This window comes from Dissoconium aciculare (genome assembly GCF_010015565.1).
Source record: "Dissoconium aciculare CBS 342.82 unplaced genomic scaffold K489scaffold_7, whole genome shotgun sequence".
NCBI lineage: Eukaryota > Fungi > Ascomycota > Dothideomycetes > Mycosphaerellales > Dissoconiaceae > Dissoconium > Dissoconium aciculare.
Genome location: NW_022984957.1, coordinates 257,015 through 276,136, shown reverse-complemented (window position 1 = coordinate 276,136; position 19,122 = coordinate 257,015). Strand labels below are relative to the sequence as shown.

Here is a 19,122-nt window from a genome sequence, read left to right as displayed (position 1 = left end):
CCAGTTGCGCTAGCGTGGTTGATCGCACTAGACCTGCAACGCTCCCATGGCGCGACAATGCAGAGGCGAAGTCTCGGAGGCCGTCCCAAAGTCGCGGGCAGTAAGCTGACTGCATACTCAGACATGCTCGTGCAATAAAGTTTGGCGGGGACATCCCAACCTCAGCTTGTAATGCTAGCACGTTTTCTGTTCAGGGCAAGATCGCCAGGTACTCCAACATGACAGGGAATATATTAAGGACTCCCGCAGGGATGGTGGTTCTCGAAGTTCTTCGAAGCACTCATCTCAAACCACATTCATCGAGACGCAGTCATGGCTTTCGACATGTCTGCAGTCAGGCTTCGGCCCACCATCGTTAAGGCGTTGCTTGCCTTCTCGACTCTTCTTCACAGCTCCACCGCTGAAGTCATCTCCAACGTCTCATCGACCTTTCCCGACTCTCGAAGCCGGACCTGGTGTCCTGAGCGCTGCGATGGTTCCGTGCCGAGTAAATGGTCTGCGTACCCGAACCTCAACCGCTTCTCGAGCTGCCCTCAATCAATCTACTATGGCTTCTCACTGTCAGACCGCATCGACGACCCCGAGGAAGCCCAGCGCATCTATGCTTGTGCCTCTGACGATGCCGGCTGGGCCAGCGTCGGCAAGAACGGCAACGGTGCAGCCCCCAAGCCAGCCTCCTCCATCGACGATGCCAAGTACCAGATTGGATCATGGTCCGATGCAAAGGGCTCGCCTGTCGGATCCGCCGCCAAGACCGTCGTTGCTCAACTCCAAGGGTATCTCGCTAACGGCCTTGCCCCTGTTAAAGGCCCGGCGATTGTCATCAGCTCCCTAGGTACGGTCAACTTCGGATTATATATCGGAGAAGGTCTCCAGAATCAGATTATTGGAAGCTCCGCTCTTAAGACCCTCGAGGCCAGCCTTGCCGGAGACCTCGCCAGCACGGCGAAGGTCGCTATGCAATACTGCCACCCGAACCAGACTGCCGATCACATCTTTGGATTCATTGCTACTAATGACGGAACCTTCGGTACCGTCCAACAGGCTCTATCGTCATGGAATAACGCCAGCTGCTTAGACATCCCCTCGGTCAGCGAAATCACTGGTCCGGCTGTCTTCAACACACCTTTGTATGACGCAGCCAACTCGACTCTTTCATCAAACTCCACATCCGTGGTGAACAACTCCACCTCGAACACAAACCTCACCTTGAGCGCCACTAACTCCAGCACACTTCAAAATGCGACACTTTCGTCCCGATTCGCTCACCTGAAGCGTGCTGACTGCAGCACCCAAACGGTTGTGTCCGGAGACAGTTGTGGATCTTTAGCTCAAAAGTGCGGCATCTCCGGCGCCGACTTTACGAAGTACAACCCAAGTGACGGCTTTTGCTCCAAGCTGCAAGTTGGTCAGCACGTTTGCTGCTCCGCCGGCACCCTTCCGGACTTTGCTCCGAAGCCGAACTCGGACGGAAGCTGCGCCGCCTACACCGTTGTCGAGAACGACAATTGCGCTGTGATTGCTAACAAATATTCGTTAACGAACGACAAGCTCGAGGAATTCAATAAGAAGACTTGGGGCTGGAACGGATGCGCTACACTTTGGCTCGGAACCGTTATGTGTGTAAGCAGCGGTGACCCACCAATGCCTGCTGCTGTAAAGAACGCTCAGTGTGGACCGCAGAAGCCCGGCACAAGCAAGCCAGCTTCCGGTACTGATTTGTCCACTTTGAACCCCTGCCCGCTTAACGCATGCTGCAACATCTGGGGACAGTGCGGTGTCACTGCTCCATACTGCACGATCTCCAAGTCCGAGACTGGTGCGCCAGGCACAGCAAAGAAGGGCGAGAACGGTTGTATCTCCAACTGCGGCACCAAAATCATCCGTGGCTCGGCGCCCGCCACGCAGATGACCGTAGGCTTCTACGAGGGATACAACCTGGGCCGTGACTGTTTGTACCAGAGTGCAGGTCAGGTCGACACCTCCGGAAACACACACGTCATGTACTCGTTCGGTACCTTCGATGCAAGCTACACGATTTCAGTGGGTGACATTTATGGTCAATATGAGTTCGCACGGTTCAAACAACTTCCGCGAGTGAAGAAGATCCTTTCTATTGGAGGCTGGGACTTTAGCACGTTCCCGCAGTACTATCAGTTCTTCAGAAATGCTGTCACAACGGCCAACCGTCAAGCTTTTGTCAACAGCGTGGCCGCGTTCATCAAACAGCACAATCTGGATGGAGTCAACATTGACTGGGAGTACCCCGGTGCCCAGGACATGCCAGGAATTCCTGCTGCGGACCCGAATGAGGGTTACAGCTACTATGCCATGCTTCGTTTGCTGCGTGCGGCTCTTCCGGACAAGGAAATATCCATCTGCGCCCCCGCTTCGTATTGGTACCTCAAAGGCTTTCCAATTAAGCAAATGGCTGAGGTTACCGACTACATTATCTACATGACGTACGACTTGCACGGTCAATGGGATGCTAACAACCAGTGGGCTCAATCCGGATGTCCATCCGGTTACTGCTTGCAGTCCCAGATCAACATCACCGAGACCCTCGGCGCTTTGAGTATGATCACCAAGGCGGGTGTGCCCTCGGGCAAGATCGTTCCTGGTGTCACTAGCTACGGCCGATCTTTCAAGATGTCTCAAGCCGGCTGCTACGGTCCTCAGTGCACCTACACCGGTTCAGCTACACAATCCAACGCTAAGCCGGGAGTCTGCACCAAGACCGGTGGTTACATCTCAAACGCAGAGATCTTCCAGATCATCAGCAACAAGAAGCGTGACGGCCGTGTCCAACAGAACTTCTACGACTCCACTTCTGCTTCCAACATTCTTGTCTACGATGATACTGAATACGTCGCCTATATGGACGACAAGACCAAGGAGACCCGCAGAGCGATCTTTTCCTCCTTGAACATGGGAGGATCAGCCAATTGGGCAACTGATCTGGAGATTTATAACCCTGCTCCTGCTCGATCTGACTCATGGCCCGCATACAAGAAAGCCATTGCGAACGGTGGGGACCCCAACCAAGTCGAGCCTCCCACTGGAGACTGGAACAAAATCACCTGTGATGCCGAGGTCATCAAGAACCTTCGCTCCTACACTTCCTCGCAACGATGGGATGCCCTCAAGGTCAAGGATGCCTGGGACTATGCTGTCGGCATCTGGAAGAAGACCGACCGAGACGCCAAGACTTTTACATTCTCTCAATCGATCTGGCTCTCACTCCATGGTCCTCAACAGACTAACTGCAACTTGATCGACGGAACTTGCGATTCATTCAAGACCTGCGTTGAGTTCCAAGGTATCGGAGCGGGTGGTAAGACAGTCCTTACATCGATCTTAAAGTTGTCAATGCTGATGAAACTTGTAGCATATGAACTGTGGAACAGTCTAGCTTTTATCAACAGCGTAAGTTTTTATCTGCACTACCGCCTCATGTGTGGAATTTTTCTTTTTTCGCTTTTTCGCTTTTTTCGTTTCTTCCAGCATACGAGACTAACGCACTCTACAGTTGTACAGCAGACACCGAGCTGCTATTGTCGGCGCCGCCTCAACTATCATCAGTAATTCAATGACTCACTTCCAGGACACTTTTGCGCCTCTACCACCACCAGACCCAACTCAGGCTGAGATCGAGATGATCATTGCGCTCATCACTCTTGGTGCTTCGGCAGCAGCTGCGCCTCTGTTCAACTCGGTATTCAAGCTGGTTCCCTACTTCGCAAAGAACCCAAACACCCTTGGTGTCGTCAAGGATGAAACCAACGCTTTGATCGCTTTCAGTGCCAGCGCTGCTCGTGCCAATATCAAGGCCTCACCACCGTAAGTATACCAATCTCATCGGATCATTGGGCTCGATGCATTACTCATCACCAATAACAACGACGTGCTGACGAATCGCAGAGCCGAATGGACCCTGAAGAAGCAAAACGGCTTCACCGCGACCCTGGGCGAGTCCCTCCACGGCTGGGCCGCCGTCGACGACATCGGTCTCAACCACCTCTTCAATGGAGACGACGCCTCCATCGATGCTCTCTTCTCAGTGATCAACAACGGCAAACTCATCGCTGGAAGTGAGGGTATTCCTTCATCCATCAAAGTCTCGCAAGAGATGCAGTCCGAACTTGAAGATGCAGTCGCCAGAGCATTCTGGGCATTTGCTATTCCTGCGGTGTGGAACACCCAGGGCAAGAGCGTCTTTGTCATTGATTCGGGAACTCCTTGTGGAGATGGCGACAAGATGGGTGATTACCTCGATGACAAGACAATAAAAGCAACTTCCACCTGCGTTGGTAAGTCGGGATTTTTGCCCTCAGGACAAAATAAATTATTTCTTGTCTCCAACCGCTAACTTATGTCAAGACGGTTCTTTATACTACCTTGCTTATCCTGACGGTGACGCCACTACTTATCTGGAGAACGGCGACGACATCAAGAACAAGTTCAAAATGGCCCCTGGCACCGACGCCCTTGACGGCGGAAATTGGGGGAAGGTCACGGCCCAGGACATTGTCAAGGGTTCGGTACGAACCTACAAGCAGAATGGCAGTAGTAACGGAGGAGGTGTCGCCGACCCCACCAACTCCGGCACTCTCGAAGATCTCACAAACCAGGACATCACCACTCCTGGTTACATGCGCCTGCCAGTCTGCTCTCCAGCCTATGCCTTCAAGGCTTGGGACAACCCGAAGACAGCCAACAAGACCGATCCAATGTGGCCTTGTGTGTACACCAAGGCCCGCTCCGAATGCTGGGACATCACCTTCGAGGACCAGACCAGCGACGCATCTGCCTCCGTCGATGACTGCAAGGGCATTATCCGCAACATCGCGGGTACCGACGGCCGCTGGGACACCGGAATCGGCTCTCAGAAGCGCATTGCGCAGTTCGGCCACTGTGCTTTTGGTGTCGAGGCCGCTGGAGTTAAGGGCTCTGTCGACTACTTCACCGGCGCTCAGGATATTGTCGACGCCATTCAGGGGTCGATCGATAAATTTGGAGGCAGCACTGGCAAGATTGGTGCGAAAGGTACTATGACTTGCAACGGAAATGCCTCGAAGCAGCCCGTGAAATGGGGTCTCTACAAGTATTAGGAGAATACCATACGAAGCACGGCATTACGATTTTTGTTTAGACATAGATTTTCAATTTGACGACGCGTGAGTTTGAGGTATCTTTTTGGACAGCACAGAAAATTTGCGTATCTCTTTCGACAACCAGATTCATCCACATATGCTCGCAACAAATAAGATCAAGTCATGTTTTGTCACAAGTTTCATGGCAGCAGACTTCCTCAAATTATCGCATTCAAATCTGAGCTTGACGGCAAGGAAATGTAGACTATTCTGTTGAATATTGAAGGGTCCATTTGCGGATGAGAGGCGACGTCTCGTAGCCCTCCCGCGCAAGGGTCTTATGGTTTGGGTTGGAACAATTATCGAGATTTGCCTACTACCACCTGGGCAGGTTTGGAAACTCATGTGATCTGAGACACACATCAACGTGCTCAACGCCGCGCTCGGCCCTCTCTGAAGCGCATTCGTGATGAGCGCACGCTCGTGAAGCTTTTCTGTACCATGGTTCAAGATACATCAGCCATCTCCGATCTCAGCTCGCATTTGGATCTGAAGGACGTACGATGCATTTCTTATCAAAAGTCCAACTTTCGGCAAGCTGAATGTACTGCGACAGTGTTGACGTGTAATTGGCGCTATGTCGTGAGCAGGTGAGGGTTGAAGCGAGCTGATAATTGTGGCAGGCTGAAACCTGCACCAGAACGCCACGTTCGCTTTGCCCGATGCATTGACTGAATTTACTGCCTCTTAGTGTCGCTTTGCCTTCAGCGAAGCTGCCTCGATGCGGACTAAAGCTCTCGGGGTATCCAATCACATGCACCTTTGAATATTCGCTGTCAATCATCATCTTTGACTACATCCTCCGTCCGCAGAGGCGTACGCAGAGGATAGTGCACAAAGGTTTCGATTATATGCAGGCAGAATGATTGGAGAGCTGAACTCTACGCCACAACTACATGTAGAGGCGTCCTTGCATTGCATACGAACATAGAAATCTGCACGAGCATGTTCACAGAGGTCGTCCCTAAACACTAGCTGGATATATAAAGCATCGAGTCTCACTCGTATTGTCAGGAACATTACAGGCTGCCTCAAGTACTTGCCGCTTGACTTTCCGAAGCCGGACTTCTGCTTTGTTTACGACCATGCTCGCCATCCTCTGCACGGCAGCGTATGCCTTCGCTGTTGGCCATGCCGCCACGACTGGGCTTACTACAAAGCCCGGTGACACGACTAGCTCCGCATGTGGTGTCCGCGACGCGAGTAGCACGATCGTCGCCTCGAGCCTACAGCCATTTTGTACTACCTATCTTGGATACAACAGCGCAACTCGTACGACATATCAGTCCATGGCCGTTGCGACGAGTACATCCACGTTCATCATCACTACAACGCAGATCACCCTTCAGACCACCACCAGGACACTCAATGGTACGAAGAACGCCGACGCGACTGTTCCTGGCGGACCGAACCAGAACAAAAGGGGCGTTGCAACCAGCTCCACGGAAGACATACCTCCTGCCTTGACCCAATGCGACACTTCAATCATCTCCTCGGCCTGCTCTATCGCTGCCCCACCGCCAAAGTCAACACCCGTCACGACAATCTTCATCAGCTACACAAGTACAGCGACGAAGACAACTACGGCCACAGTTTCTGCTACCAGCACTGTCACAATCTCTGTCTTGCCGCCATTCGCCAGTAGGTCATCCTCGATATGGTTGGGCGAATACATGATCCCACCAGAGCGCTTGTGTGCTCTTCAAGCCAGACGACTCGCCCATTGCATAGCTGACGTGATACGTGTACAGAAACCTGCACCAAGCCTTCGTCTTGTGGAAAGGTCAACTTGTGTAACGACAGCCGAGGCTTCAGAGGCGCCTGTGTCTGCTACAAAACGGTCGAAGACATCAACATCTGCAGCAACAATGTTTCCTGCGGCCAAGCATGCGACGTCAGCACTGATTGCGGCGATGGCTACTTTTGTGTCCGTGATACGTGCTGTGGCGAAACGGGCAAAGTATGCATGGCGGTCGGAAGTGTGCAGTACTGCGACAATGCACGCACTCCCTTCAACATGTTTAGGCGGGCTCAAAGTAAAGATGGGACATTAGCACTTGGCGAGGATCCGCTATTTTTTGATCTCGAATAGCTTAGCATACCTATTGCCGTGGCAGCACAAAGAACAGAGTCAACAGAAATCTATATCACAATGACGAAATATACTGTCGATGGGAATCATCTACACTATCCGATCGTAGTAGCAAACTGTTTATGAGGGCCTCCAACATGAGTTCCTTAGGCTTCACCGTTCCATGGGCCATGCAATGCGTTTAGACTCGTGACCCGATTTGTCAGATGTAGGCCGCCCCAGATCCTGTTACAGTCAACGCTTCGCGCCGGAGATTGCCGCGTTGTGGCAGACGAGCCCACACATCGAGATGTAGATCTGCGATTACAAAGTGCAAAGCCTCGTTGTGCAGCGAAAGCTTTTGGACGCCTTATAATCAGGGCTGTCAGCAAATCCTGGTGACCACACTGTGTTTGAATCTCCATACTGTGGACAAGGTTTTGTGGTACATGTCCAAGCCACTGCGACCACATGCGCCCCGCCTCTGACCACTACCAGGCCATCAGCAGCCACCAGTCTACATAATGACTGGATCTTCTTCTGAGCGATCTTCAAATCTACAGGCTTCGCGTCATTCTGAGAGAAAGTCCTCATTGTTTGGTAGGTGCTTGGTTCCTTGTATATGGTTTTGAGAGCACCTACATTCGTAGCCTATCGGCGCTGAATGCTGTGGTTTCATTCAAACGCAGGACGATCGAACTGGCGATGTTCCGGGCCAAACCCTTGCAACTGCGCCGAAAGATGGGCATCACACCAAGCTTCGATTGTAGATAATGCTTAGCCGAATTGTAGTCGAGCATGGATATTCAGACGTCTAGAAATGCGCGGAGACAGGCTTTGGATTACTCGTTCAGACAAAGTGTTTTGCAGAGCAAGCCAGCATTGTCATTTCATATGCTGAACACTTTCCGCCGGTGACCCACCTGCTTGGATTGCACCAAATCAGGCGCAGACACCCAAATGCCCGTAGGCTGCACAATGCAGTGATCAAAAACGTTGGACACGCTTGGTGCAAAGAGCGATTTCTGACGGTTCCACGCCAAAACTGAAGCGAGGCTAGAGATGAAGAAGATTGGCGCAGACTTGGGCAGGCGATTTTCTTCGCATGGTCCGATCGAGCACGGGCCATGCCGCTGGCTCCGAATTGTCTCGACTCAGCGCCATCTTCGCCCTGCCCGAATGCTTAATTTGTATTCTGCCTACCACTTTCGGCTCGACAGGCCAAATCTATCTCAAATACAGATCGTGGCGCTCAATAGATCCGATCATATTGTGGAGGGTTGGCTCTGACACGCTGGCATCTGCGCCCTCGCACTTCACTTGATCCGACATGCGACGACAGCGATGCATGCGAATTGTGCCGAACGTGGCAGTAGCCGGCCGCGATGCTGCATCGCCGTGGCCGAAACAAATTGTTGAATGGCGATCAGCGAATTGTGATTCCAGGACCTACTCCTTCAAATCCTCCTCGCCGCTACAGTGCTGAATCGAATCATACATGGCGAATTTCACGCGATCCGTGTTGCCTGGGTCGCCAGCGCAAATTCGCATAAATGCACGAAGCTCGCACGCCACTCCATTCTGTTGCCGGCCGCCATTGACACTACCTTTCATTCATCCGTCCCCACGTCGCCGCCATCATGCTCGCCATCCTCTGTGTGGCTTTGAGTGCCCTTGCCGTTGGCCATGCCGCTCCACAAGGTATTGACTTCAACTTGGTGCTCGCTGCACCCAAATCTACCCTCTCCCAAGACTTTGGCGCGATCAGTCAAGTTGTTACGGTCAACACCGCCGCGCTGCTGGCTCAAGCCACCGGCGTGAGCAGTGTCGACGTCTCCTTCAACAATGCGGCCACTGTAGCTGCGCCGAAACGCGATCTTGAAGCACGCGCTGCCTGCGCTTCTCAGTCTCCCGGTGCTCAGGCACCCGCATACTCACCAGACACGGCGTCTGCATTCCGAGCTGCTCAGGCTTCTTTTGGAGCTGTCGCAACCTCTGCCCCTGTCCCGCCAGGCTACAATAAGGTCTTCGATGGCCTGTATGGCGCTACCAAGATGTGAGTACAGCTTGCGAAAGCTTCCGCATGAACATCTCAGCCTAATGAATTGTATCAAGGGCGTATGGATACCTTGGCTTTTCCACGCTGCCTAAGTACGACACGATCGAGTGTGCCAATCGCTGCAACAAGGTCGTAGGGTGTAGCTCGATTAACATCTATTTTGAGAGAGATCCGAGCCTCGAACCAGGTGCTGCCTGCTCCAACCCTTCGTCGGTCACGAGGGTAAAATGTGCTTATTACGGTGCACCCATCGCTCCCGATAGTGCTGCCAACAAGGGCCAATTCCGTGCCGGCTTCGAAGTCGTGATCGCGGGCTCTAATGGCTACGTTAACCAAGCTGTTTCTACTCCACCGGGCTACACACAACCAACATACCTTGGAAACGGCGCAATTGATGCTCCGCCGGATGTCCTTGGATGTAATTCCTATCTCGGAGCTAAGATCTTCAGTCAGGGGACCTTCAATATTAACCTCTGCGCCGACTATTGCACGTCTCAGAGCCAATACAACCTGGCACATCCTCCTACCGATGGAAGCCCTGTCCAGACTTGCCAATTTTTCAACACATACATTCTATACGTCAACCGCACCACTAACACACAAGGTCAATACTGCGCCATCTACTCCGAATCCTGGCCGGCATCATATGCGACAAACAAGGGCCAGTATCGAGGTTCAGATCACTACCTTATCCAGTCCTCATACTCCTCGTCGAACGCCACGGACCCCGGCATCAAGCCCAACGCGCAGTGCGCCGTCGCACAGGCAAGTCAGGCTATTGTCGCTCAGACGCTGCAGCCTGCATGTTTCAACTTCCTTGGCTACTCTACCGCGACTATATTTCAAACGAGTGTTGTCGCCACAACTAATCCTATCGCCACGATTAGCACGACAAGCACTGTCGTCGAACCTACTTCCACTACTCAAGCCAGTACATTACTCACTACCACTGTGATGCGTGTCACGATCTTTGTCAGTGATCTCGCACGGCGCACAGCGCCCACTGGAGCAGTACCCGTCCCAGCTTTTCCGACGCAATTCTCTTCAAACATTCTCTCATCAGCATGTTCACTAGTCGCGACACCTACGACTACCACTTCCGTGATCAGCGCAACATCAACCGGCGACGCCTCGAGTGCGTTCGTGACACTGCTTGTAAACAGCACCTCGACTTGGACTACAAGCGTCACCGTGAGCAATATCGTCACAAGAACTCAAACTATCATCGTGTTCTAAAGTTGGTTGTATGAATACATTTGCCTTCCTCTATTACATTTTACGCATTTTACGAATTTCAAAATCCGAGATGAGACATGACCAGTCATCCAGTGCCTAAACTCACATTCCTGTTCAACTTTCGTCAAAGCTACCGCTTTCGAGGCCGTCAAAATCATCTCGCAAATCCATACTCCACGTCCCGTGAATGAGAACAATCTTCGTCGCAGTTCATCAAAAAGGCTCACAGCTTTCACTGCTCATGGAGATTAATCTATTACCCGCACCAACAAAGGTGCCTTGACTGCATCATCATTTGTTGTTAGTTCGGTGTGAGTACAGAAACTACTCAATTCTAGAGCACGCCGATCTTCATTAATCAGATTCGCAGATGCAATGTTGGAGTTAGGCCCTGAATTTCAGTGTGGTTTACACAAATTCACCTCTGATCATATGGCTCCATATACGTAAGACTTGTGGATCAATAGAAGGCATGGATCGATATGACTGGCATCTTTTTATTCAATTTGCTGCAGACTGTCTACATCTGGCCAATCTTGTCACACCACTGCAGGGTGGGCATCATCTGCATTGCAGGTATGAAAATTCCCAACACATCCTCGGGAGTTTTCTTGAGGACATAGTCGTTTAGCAGTTGTTGGCGGAACATCTGGTACCTCCGACGAAACGGACCGACTGGTAGGCGGTCAAGTCGATAGCCAGGCAGAACGGATTGCTGGCGTGAGCGTTCAAGTTGATAGGGTCGCAGTGAGACTGGCAAGGGCAGTTCTGGCCAGGGCTCTCGACGAGCATAACGTCGGAGTCATTGAATCCACCTTGGAAATAGATGGATCGGCGGCCAGACTCGTTGAGGCAGCCTGGGTTGCGGACGTTGACAGCAATGCCCTTGTTCTGGGTGCAAGAATCGTCATTGTAGAAGGTCGCATAGATGTCTTCGTTGCGAGGGGAAAGTGTCGGAGCGGCAGCGGCCAGGGCGGCCAGGGCGCTGAGGATGATGGTGTACTTCATGATGGCGATGATTTTGCTTTAGAGCTGGTCTTGACGTTGACAAGTTGCTGGAAATTGCTGTTGGGTTGAGGAGCTGTGGATGGCTTGAGTTTGGGCGTCGAGCTGCTTCATATATATGTAGTTCAGCCTCAACCACTTCCACGAGAGGTCGGCGTCAGCATGATGTCTCTCCCAAGGACAGAGCATCCGTCGCAGACAGCCTTGTTGGCGGATTGTACCTGGTCAGGAAGGACCGCACGTGTTTCCTGGAATACTTCTCAAGACAGCTATGCTAAACATGAGCGTCATTGAAGCATCAGGGAAACCAAGATGGCAGCAGGTGGGTGTTGAACGCATGCGTGTTCCCGGTACGCCTGGCAGGACAGTCGAACTAGAGATTTGAGCTCCACTCCAGCATCAGCGCAGCCTACATAATAGGTTTGCATTCGATGAGGTGTGTACCGATCGAGAAGGTTCGCTTCCCGTTAGGACATTCGAGAAGAGTATTTAGTCGCGCTCGGCGCTCGCATTCAATATTCAAAGCCGAGCGGATCAATCTAACGACACAAGCTTAATCAATATTAGCATCACATTGATGACGCTAAAGTCCAGACCCTGCATCACGGGAATTCACGCATGCACCTGGCCATGTAATAATACACGTAATATTTATACGGGCTTGAAGGACAGCGGACGCGCTACTGTCTCGATTCATGGAGAACTGCTCGAGTCATGTATCCAATTCCGCAAGTTTACGGTTATCCAAAATTGCCAATGCATTTGCCATGCTCCGTATGTTTCATCGGGCTGTCCTTCTTACTGTCCTTCAAGCTACCAAATTGACGTCACGCAATGTGGGAGTAATGTCTTTGATGGAATTCTCCGCACGCGAATGCAATTCTAACTCGTGTGCTACATGGTCATTCGAACCACAGCCTGAGGCCTGTAACACCGAGTCCACATAGGCCTCTACTACCATATCGAACTCGAAGCAGCAAAACGCGATGATAGCCCTGCCTGGTAAATCGTATTGTAAGATCAGAGTGATGAGAAATATCCCACTACTGTTGCTATTACTTTCAAAGATCACGGTTTTACACACGTGGCGCTTAAACTTAAGAGGTAAGATATGAATCATTGTTGGTAGAGCTATTTCAAGTAACCCAACATCTGCCACCAAGACCGTTCGCCGATTCATATCTGGTGTACCGCTAGTATGTCACCTTCGTCGTTCGACAAGCTCCTAGCAGTTGTCGGCATCGCAACGGCCCTGGATGAAACGGAAGGATTCGGCGTTGGGTTTACCGTCGAGGCTCTCGCAACGCGGCAGGTACTTGAGTCCGACGATGGCAGTCTCGCAGTGATTTTGACACGGGCAGTTAGGGGAGGGGCTGAAGACCAGGTTGTAGATGTTGTCGGTAGAAGCCTTCTGGAAATAGATGGAGTGACGGCCATTTTCGTTCAAGCATCCCGGGTTGTTGCAGCTGACAGCCTCGCCTGGGTTTTGAGTGCAGGCGTTGTCGTCATAGAACGTAGCATAAATGACGGTGTTGCGAGGCGACAAGACCGGGGCAGCGGTGACGCTGGTGGCGATGCCGAGGGCAACAGCAATGACGGTTGTGATGTGCATCTTGAGGGACTTGTGGACGAGGTCAGTGGAGAAGTCCACATAGACTAGACGAGCTGATAGGCTTACACTTGAAGGTTTAAGGACTTGATTATGAATTTGAAGTTGATAGAGTTGCAGGTTCGATATAAGTCCTGAAGAGAAGCTGAAGAGAAGGGGCTGCGATGTCTTTATGTCGAGATGCTGATTGCTCACATAGCCCACGATGCATGGCACTCGTCATACCATAGATCATCTCAGGACCATCCCAGGATCTCAGAACCCTCGGCCTCGGAGACGACACTCGAGTCAGGCGACCCTCTTTTGACACCTTGATGTCAGGAGGTTCGTTCCACGCTCATTCGACAGGAAGTGTCCTTTCGCCGATCATGGCTAAAGACATGACTAGCACTAGCCAATTGCCCGCAGCGCACGTGTCCCAAAATTCGACGGAAGACTCTAGATCAGCCGTCATTCGTCATACAGTGTTGTGCGCCCGAAGTACGAAGTGGAGTATTGACCAAGCTGGATATAAGCTTCGTCAAAACGAGAGTAGGTCAAAGTGAACTTCGTGCATGTGTGTTGAATGGATCATGGAGTTCCCCGCGAGGAGTTCACAGTACAAGCGGTGGCAAACCTTCAAGACGACAAAGTTCTCACCTCTCGCTGGAATGGGATCGAGCTCCGTAGCGCAGACGTCAGGGCATGCGCTAGAGTTTTTGCTTGTTGGCGCTCCAGCCGCGCAACAAACTTGAGAAGGACAGCAGGTTTCTTATCCGCATGGTATGGATGATTCTACCTTTGTCATAATGCGTGCGTCATGGGGTGATAGGCATGGTTTTGAGGCAGATTCAATCCATCCTGGTGTGGTTGCGACGCTCGGATTGCCACATTAGACGACCGTCTGAGCCCGTGGCGTATATAGCCGACTGTCGTCGTTGAGCCTATCATAGTAAGTATAGTCATTTCTGATAAGCTAGAATATTGCTTCGTCATGTTCTCGACATCAACCAGAACCTCTGCTTTATGGGAAGGAATAGTGTAATGTGCTAAGCTCGGGCTTCGGCGAAAGCTCCATAGTCCGATCAAATAAGGTTTTTGGAAGGATTACCACTAGTGCACCGCAGGACAGGTAGACCATCGACCCCATCGTCATATCCACGTAATCACACGCGCGGCTTAACTTCATCATCAGAAGGGTCGTCACACATCGACAAAAGCGATCAGCTCTTCATGACCCACTCTGGGAAAATGCGCTGCCTTTCATGATTCTAGCATGAGATCCTTCCACATACGTTTCTCGCGTGGCTCTCGGGGAGCGAAGGATTCTCCTCCTCAAAGCTTTACTACATACATACTTGGCACCTCATCGAACCTCACGGCACAACCTCGATCTGGAGATATTTTCACGAGCAGCATGGCGCCAGACTAGCATGACTCGTATTGTGTCTCTGCCTTCTCATGACTCGTGATGGATTTGACGGAGGAAGCATTCATATCGAGCTCTTGAAGGACATCAGAGCTAAAATGTAGCGTCAAGCGCATCCATCTACCGAGAATGGTTCACCTAGCGCGCAGACCAGTGCCTTCGTCGCTTTCAACGAGGCCGACGCAGACCAATGCTCATTTCCGCCACGTGTTCGCGTTTCGCCAGTGTTCTTGGAGCAATATACTTATTCATGGGTGCTCTGTCATTAGCACTCATGTCTATCCAGCTCATTGAACAGAATCATATCTCGGGACAGAACTTCTCAACGTCAGTACACGATGCATAGCTACGCTCTCCTTGCACTCGGCATTGCGGCCACTCTGCCACGCGTCATTGCAACAACAGCTGGTCCGGTAGACCTAACAGTCGAGACCTTCGACCAATACATATCTTCATACGATGCCGTCATGGTCGAGTTTTTCGCGCCGTGGTGAGTGCTCATTCTTGAAAGGTCGTTGTAGGCGGGAAGTTAACACGAATGGCAGGTGCGCTGTCTGCAAAGAATTGGAACCTTTGTACGAGGAAACCGCATCGATTGTCGCCGCGAATTCGAGCGACATACGATTTGCGAGAGTGAATTGCGTCGAGCAGAATGAGCTCTGCGAGACGTATGAAACGCCAATGTATCCCACACTGCGACTCTTCCAGGGTGTTGGGCGAGAGACTGTATACAATGGCCCTCGGGAGTCAGCAGAGTATGTCCCTCCTTGCGTCCATCGATGGTGGAATTCCTGCAAGACACAAATTTCCGTATGACTCTCCGATCCCGCCATGAGAATGCTGACCGATTTGATAGGATGATTTCGTTCGCCGAGGTTCGTTTAAAGCCAGCGATACATGTTCTTACGGAAGGCGAACTTGAAAGCTTCAAGCATAGCAATCAAGTTGTCGTTGTAGGCTCATGGAGCGAAAATGACGCAGCATCCAATCAAACCTTCACTCGTGTTGCCGAAGAGCTCCTGGACTACTACACTTTCGCCGCCACGAGCGACAAAGCCAAAACCGCGAAACCCAGCATCACCCTCTACAAGCAGTACGACACGCGAGAACTTCATTTCGACGGCGACTTCGACGACGATGCGATCATCGACTTCATCGCGTTGAACTCGGTTCCTATCGTGGGCGAGTACAGCCAGAAATGGTCGTGGTACTACCCACCAAACGCCTCCGTCCCTCTAGTAGCAGGTTTTGCCCATTCCGCTGCGGAGCGCGAAACCCTCACCGACCTCATGCGCCCGCTCGCAAAGACCAACGAAAATATTATGCGTTTTGTGACCGTCGATCCTGCAAGGGAGCCGATTTTCGCTGCGAGACTTTTAGTTCCAGGTGAAAACAAGGGCACGACTCTGGTCATGCGCGATACTTCCGATCGAGTCTTTCACCTGTCCGAAGGTGAAGATCTTACACCACAGGTGCTGAGTAAATGGATCGAAGACTTCCGACAGGGGACACTCACACCGTACGAGGTGCCTGAGCCTGCGCCCGAGCCCGAAGTTCCAGAAGAGTCCGTTGTTATACTCGAAGCAGCGAGTTTCGACAGTGTAGTGTATGACGCTGACTACGACGTTCTCGTCGAGTTCTACGCGCCGTGGTGCGGCCACTGCAAGAAGTACGTCGCTCCCACCGTAATTTCGAGGATCACCAGCTAACCAGAAATCAATCACAGGCTCGTACCCACCTATGCCAAACTTGCCCAGCACTTCGCAGAGACCGGCGAGAAAGTCCGCATTGCGAAAATTGATGCTACAGAACATCAAATCCCCGAACATCCGATCAAGAGCTATCCTACGATCATGTTCTTCCCAGCAGATACCAGGAAGGACGCCATGGCATATGAAGGTGACCGATCCCTTGAGGATTTCGTGAAGTTCATTGGCGCGAACAGCGGGTCACGGCAGGCACCGAAGGACTCCGTCCCTCCTCTTGACAGCACTGCACCTGAGCAGCTGAAAAGGGTAGTGCGAGATGAGTTGTGAGGCGACGACTGGCACGATATACACGATCTGCGAAGTAATTTGAATAGCATTTCCCTGAAGCACAGGCCAATTGCTTTCTCCCGTCCCATGATTTGCAATTTCAGACTTCCACGTCTGTGATTATGATGAGCCTCCTTTGATCAGGCATGCAAGGTCGCTATTGCCGTTGCGGGTCCTATCTTCCTACCAACCCCCATCCACTCGGAGGCCCCATCCTCCATCAAAAAGATTGAAGCATCAGACACGATGAAAAAGCAAAAACATACAGCACGAGGGATTCCCACGTGGTCACCCACCGTAGTACTAATCTCGCGGTCAGCTGCTTAAATATGGGAGAGCGGACGGGATCCCTTGTTCTCAGCTGCCTGTGGCCGTATGTGCTGGGTGATGATCTTTCCAAAATATATCGTGTAAACCAAAGTCTTGAAGATTCTGGCAGGCGGAACCGTGGAGGCGACATATCAGACCGCGAAGACGAGCAGTGCGAACTCAACCGATTGGTTCTCAGTGGCAAATGTTACTGGATGGATCAGAGATGATCACGATGATGAGTACATGCTTGTCGTCCGAGGTCGTGGGGGCTGTGAGTGAGGGCGATTTGGAAAGAGGTTCCGCAAGACAATCGCAAATCGAGATCCGCCTGAGGATTGCGGGCGGCGAGCGTGACGATCCGGAAAGAAGTCGAGCGAATCTCGATCTCGGACTCCAGATATAAAATGCGGTTGTATTCCTGTGCAACGCGAAACATTTCAGGTGAGGATTTTAAGCACGCCGTGTTATATGTGGTCGGTGTTTGTCGGTGAGTGACGCGCGTGGGTCGCATCTGGTAGTTTTAACGAGGGTTGTGACGTCGTGGTAGGACCCGTGAAAACGCAAAGATCCACTAGCCTAGGCTGATCTTTATTGTGCAGCTATTTTAGAAGGGAACGATGGGCGATGAGTGCAAACGAGATGGAACAATTTTACTCAGGATGTTATGAAGGTGATTGTGGTGATTAGACATTTAAATTTTTGGTGATGCTAATTTTCTAGTACGGAGAAAACCGTAATGATGATGATAAATGACGGAATACGAGCTTTTCTTCCTCTCACTGTCGCTACGCGACTTCTTGATCTTCGTTACACTTTCATGATTTCCTTATCTCGTCTCTGAGAACCCTGAGAGGATGATCCGCTTACGCGACGGCAGTGGCGCGGCTCTGCTTGACGGTGAAGTTCTTCTTCTGCTTGGAGGCGTTGGAGCCAGTGGCGGAGTAGACCTGGGTCTCGCCGTAGTAGCGGTAGGTGGCGGTCTGCTCGGGGATGGAAACGACGTATTGGAGGTTGAGCTGGCTGGTCTCGCGGTCGATGTAGGCGAGGAGCTGGCTGTTCTCCTTGCCGGTGGCAGCGCACTGGATGTAGTCCTTGCCGGTCTCGGGCTTCGCGCCGGTGAAGGAGCCCTGGCAGTGGACGGGAGTGGTGATGGCCGGGTGGGTCGGGGCGTGGTCACCGGTGACCTTCACGTCGAAGTACCAGTCGCACTCGTTGGTGCAGCCGAAGATGAAGTTGGTGACCTCGAAGGTGTTGCCTGCGGTCTTGTAGGTGGTGGCAGCTGGTGCGGCGGCGACCAGGGTGGAGCCGGCGACAGCGAGGATGGTAGAGGCACGCATATTGATGGAGTTGGAAGGTAGTTGAGGTGGTTTGAGTTGAGTTAAGTTGAGTTGGTAAGATTGTATTGGTGGTTGTTGATGAGGAAAATGAGAAGGAGGAGCGGATTGGATGTTTATATATTCTGATGCTGTCCAAGTAAAGCTCTCGGTGGCCGTGCTCCTTCGTATTCCTCCGCCAATGTGGCCCTTGTCTCATGAATAGCACGAGCGGAAATAGTGTTTATGCGACCATCAAGGCGCAAGACGCCACCGAATCACCATTGTTTATGACGGTTGTATTGCCAATGCTCCAAAATGGCACGTCCGGTTGCCCGCCGAGGCAAATGCAAATAGACGACAGTAACGGTAAAGCTGGAGGGTAGCATTGGAGGGACAACGGAAGGGCCCGAGCATACGAGAAATGACGTGGAAGTGCAGCAGAGGATCCTAAATCAAGCCATTCAGTCCAGGAACCAGAGGGCACCACCCCACAATACTAGGTCTTCAATGGAACCTTCGGCAAGTTCCACAGGATTTCTTTCTCAGATGCAGGTGATGCAGATGGTCTGGACTGTGGAGGCGGTCTCGATGATCGGCAACGGAACTTCCTCTATTTTCCTCTCTTTCTTTTAAGCTTTCTAAGAATAGCAGACCCGATACGACCGCCGCTTGCCGCACATGCAATGAACCTGATGCTTCTCTGGCTGGTCAAAGGGACGAAGCGCGGGGTCATTATCATTCATCGTTGATCGTATCCTCATGCCAGTACTTCCCCTCGTCGGTACATGCGGTATTGTACATACATTCTTTCATTAGACGGTGAACCTCATGTACCGCAACATGTTACATCCTCGGAGCGGACATGTCGTTAAATGACCAGGTCGTTGCACCGGCCATGGCAGCGCTCGTGTTCTAAC

General features: G+C 51.7%; 7 protein-coding genes across 7 annotated transcripts; 4 read left to right on the top strand and 3 right to left on the bottom strand.

Annotated features, from left to right (window-relative positions):
• Positions 1-312: 312 nt before the first annotated feature.
• On the top strand, positions 313-5,111 carry K489DRAFT_410361 (glycoside hydrolase family 18 protein; the record flags this gene model as incomplete). The annotated part of the gene is made up of 5 exons (XM_033607701.1): positions 313-3,334; positions 3,389-3,426; positions 3,530-3,840; positions 3,922-4,310; positions 4,381-5,111. 5 exons carry the CDS (start codon positions 313-315, stop codon positions 5,109-5,111), a joined length of 4,491 nt encoding a protein of 1,496 aa, XP_033459027.1.
• An 803-nt stretch (positions 5,112-5,914) lies between these two features.
• Positions 5,915-7,329, top strand: K489DRAFT_380738 (uncharacterized protein). Its single transcript, XM_033604945.1, has 2 exons — positions 5,915-6,794; positions 6,905-7,329. Exons 1-2 carry the CDS (start codon positions 6,239-6,241, stop codon positions 7,243-7,245), a joined length of 897 nt encoding a protein of 298 aa, XP_033459026.1. The 5' UTR covers positions 5,915-6,238; the 3' UTR covers positions 7,246-7,329.
• Positions 7,330-8,864: 1,535 nt separating this feature from the next.
• On the top strand, positions 8,865-10,519 carry K489DRAFT_370880 (uncharacterized protein; the record flags this gene model as incomplete). Its single annotated transcript, XM_033603191.1, has 2 exons — positions 8,865-9,280; positions 9,340-10,519. 2 exons carry the CDS (start codon positions 8,865-8,867, stop codon positions 10,517-10,519), a joined length of 1,596 nt encoding a protein of 531 aa, XP_033459025.1.
• Positions 10,520-11,146: 627 nt separating this feature from the next.
• On the bottom strand, positions 11,147-11,527 carry K489DRAFT_370879 (uncharacterized protein; the record flags this gene model as incomplete). Its single annotated transcript, XM_033603190.1, has 1 exon — positions 11,147-11,527. One exon carries the CDS (start codon positions 11,525-11,527, stop codon positions 11,147-11,149), a length of 381 nt encoding a protein of 126 aa, XP_033459024.1.
• A 1,108-nt stretch (positions 11,528-12,635) lies between these two features.
• On the bottom strand, positions 12,636-13,258 carry K489DRAFT_229899 (uncharacterized protein). The gene is made up of 2 exons (XM_033599805.1): positions 13,203-13,258; positions 12,636-13,145 (listed from the first exon to the last, which is right to left on the bottom strand). Exon 2 carries the CDS (start codon positions 13,134-13,136, stop codon positions 12,750-12,752), a length of 387 nt encoding a protein of 128 aa, XP_033459023.1. The 5' UTR covers positions 13,137-13,145; positions 13,203-13,258; the 3' UTR covers positions 12,636-12,749.
• Positions 13,259-14,879: 1,621 nt separating this feature from the next.
• Positions 14,880-16,484, top strand: K489DRAFT_308470 (uncharacterized protein; the record flags this gene model as incomplete). Its single annotated transcript, XM_033600614.1, has 4 exons — positions 14,880-15,031; positions 15,087-15,296; positions 15,398-16,210; positions 16,268-16,484. Coding segments are annotated over 4 exons (1,392 nt in total), but the record flags the coding sequence as incomplete, so codon positions are not given.
• Positions 16,485-17,564: 1,080 nt separating this feature from the next.
• On the bottom strand, positions 17,565-18,498 carry K489DRAFT_380732 (uncharacterized protein). Its single transcript, XM_033604944.1, has one exon. It carries the CDS (start codon positions 18,224-18,226, stop codon positions 17,753-17,755), a length of 474 nt encoding a protein of 157 aa, XP_033459021.1. The 5' UTR covers positions 18,227-18,498; the 3' UTR covers positions 17,565-17,752.
• Between the last annotated feature and the right edge of the window lie 624 nt (positions 18,499-19,122).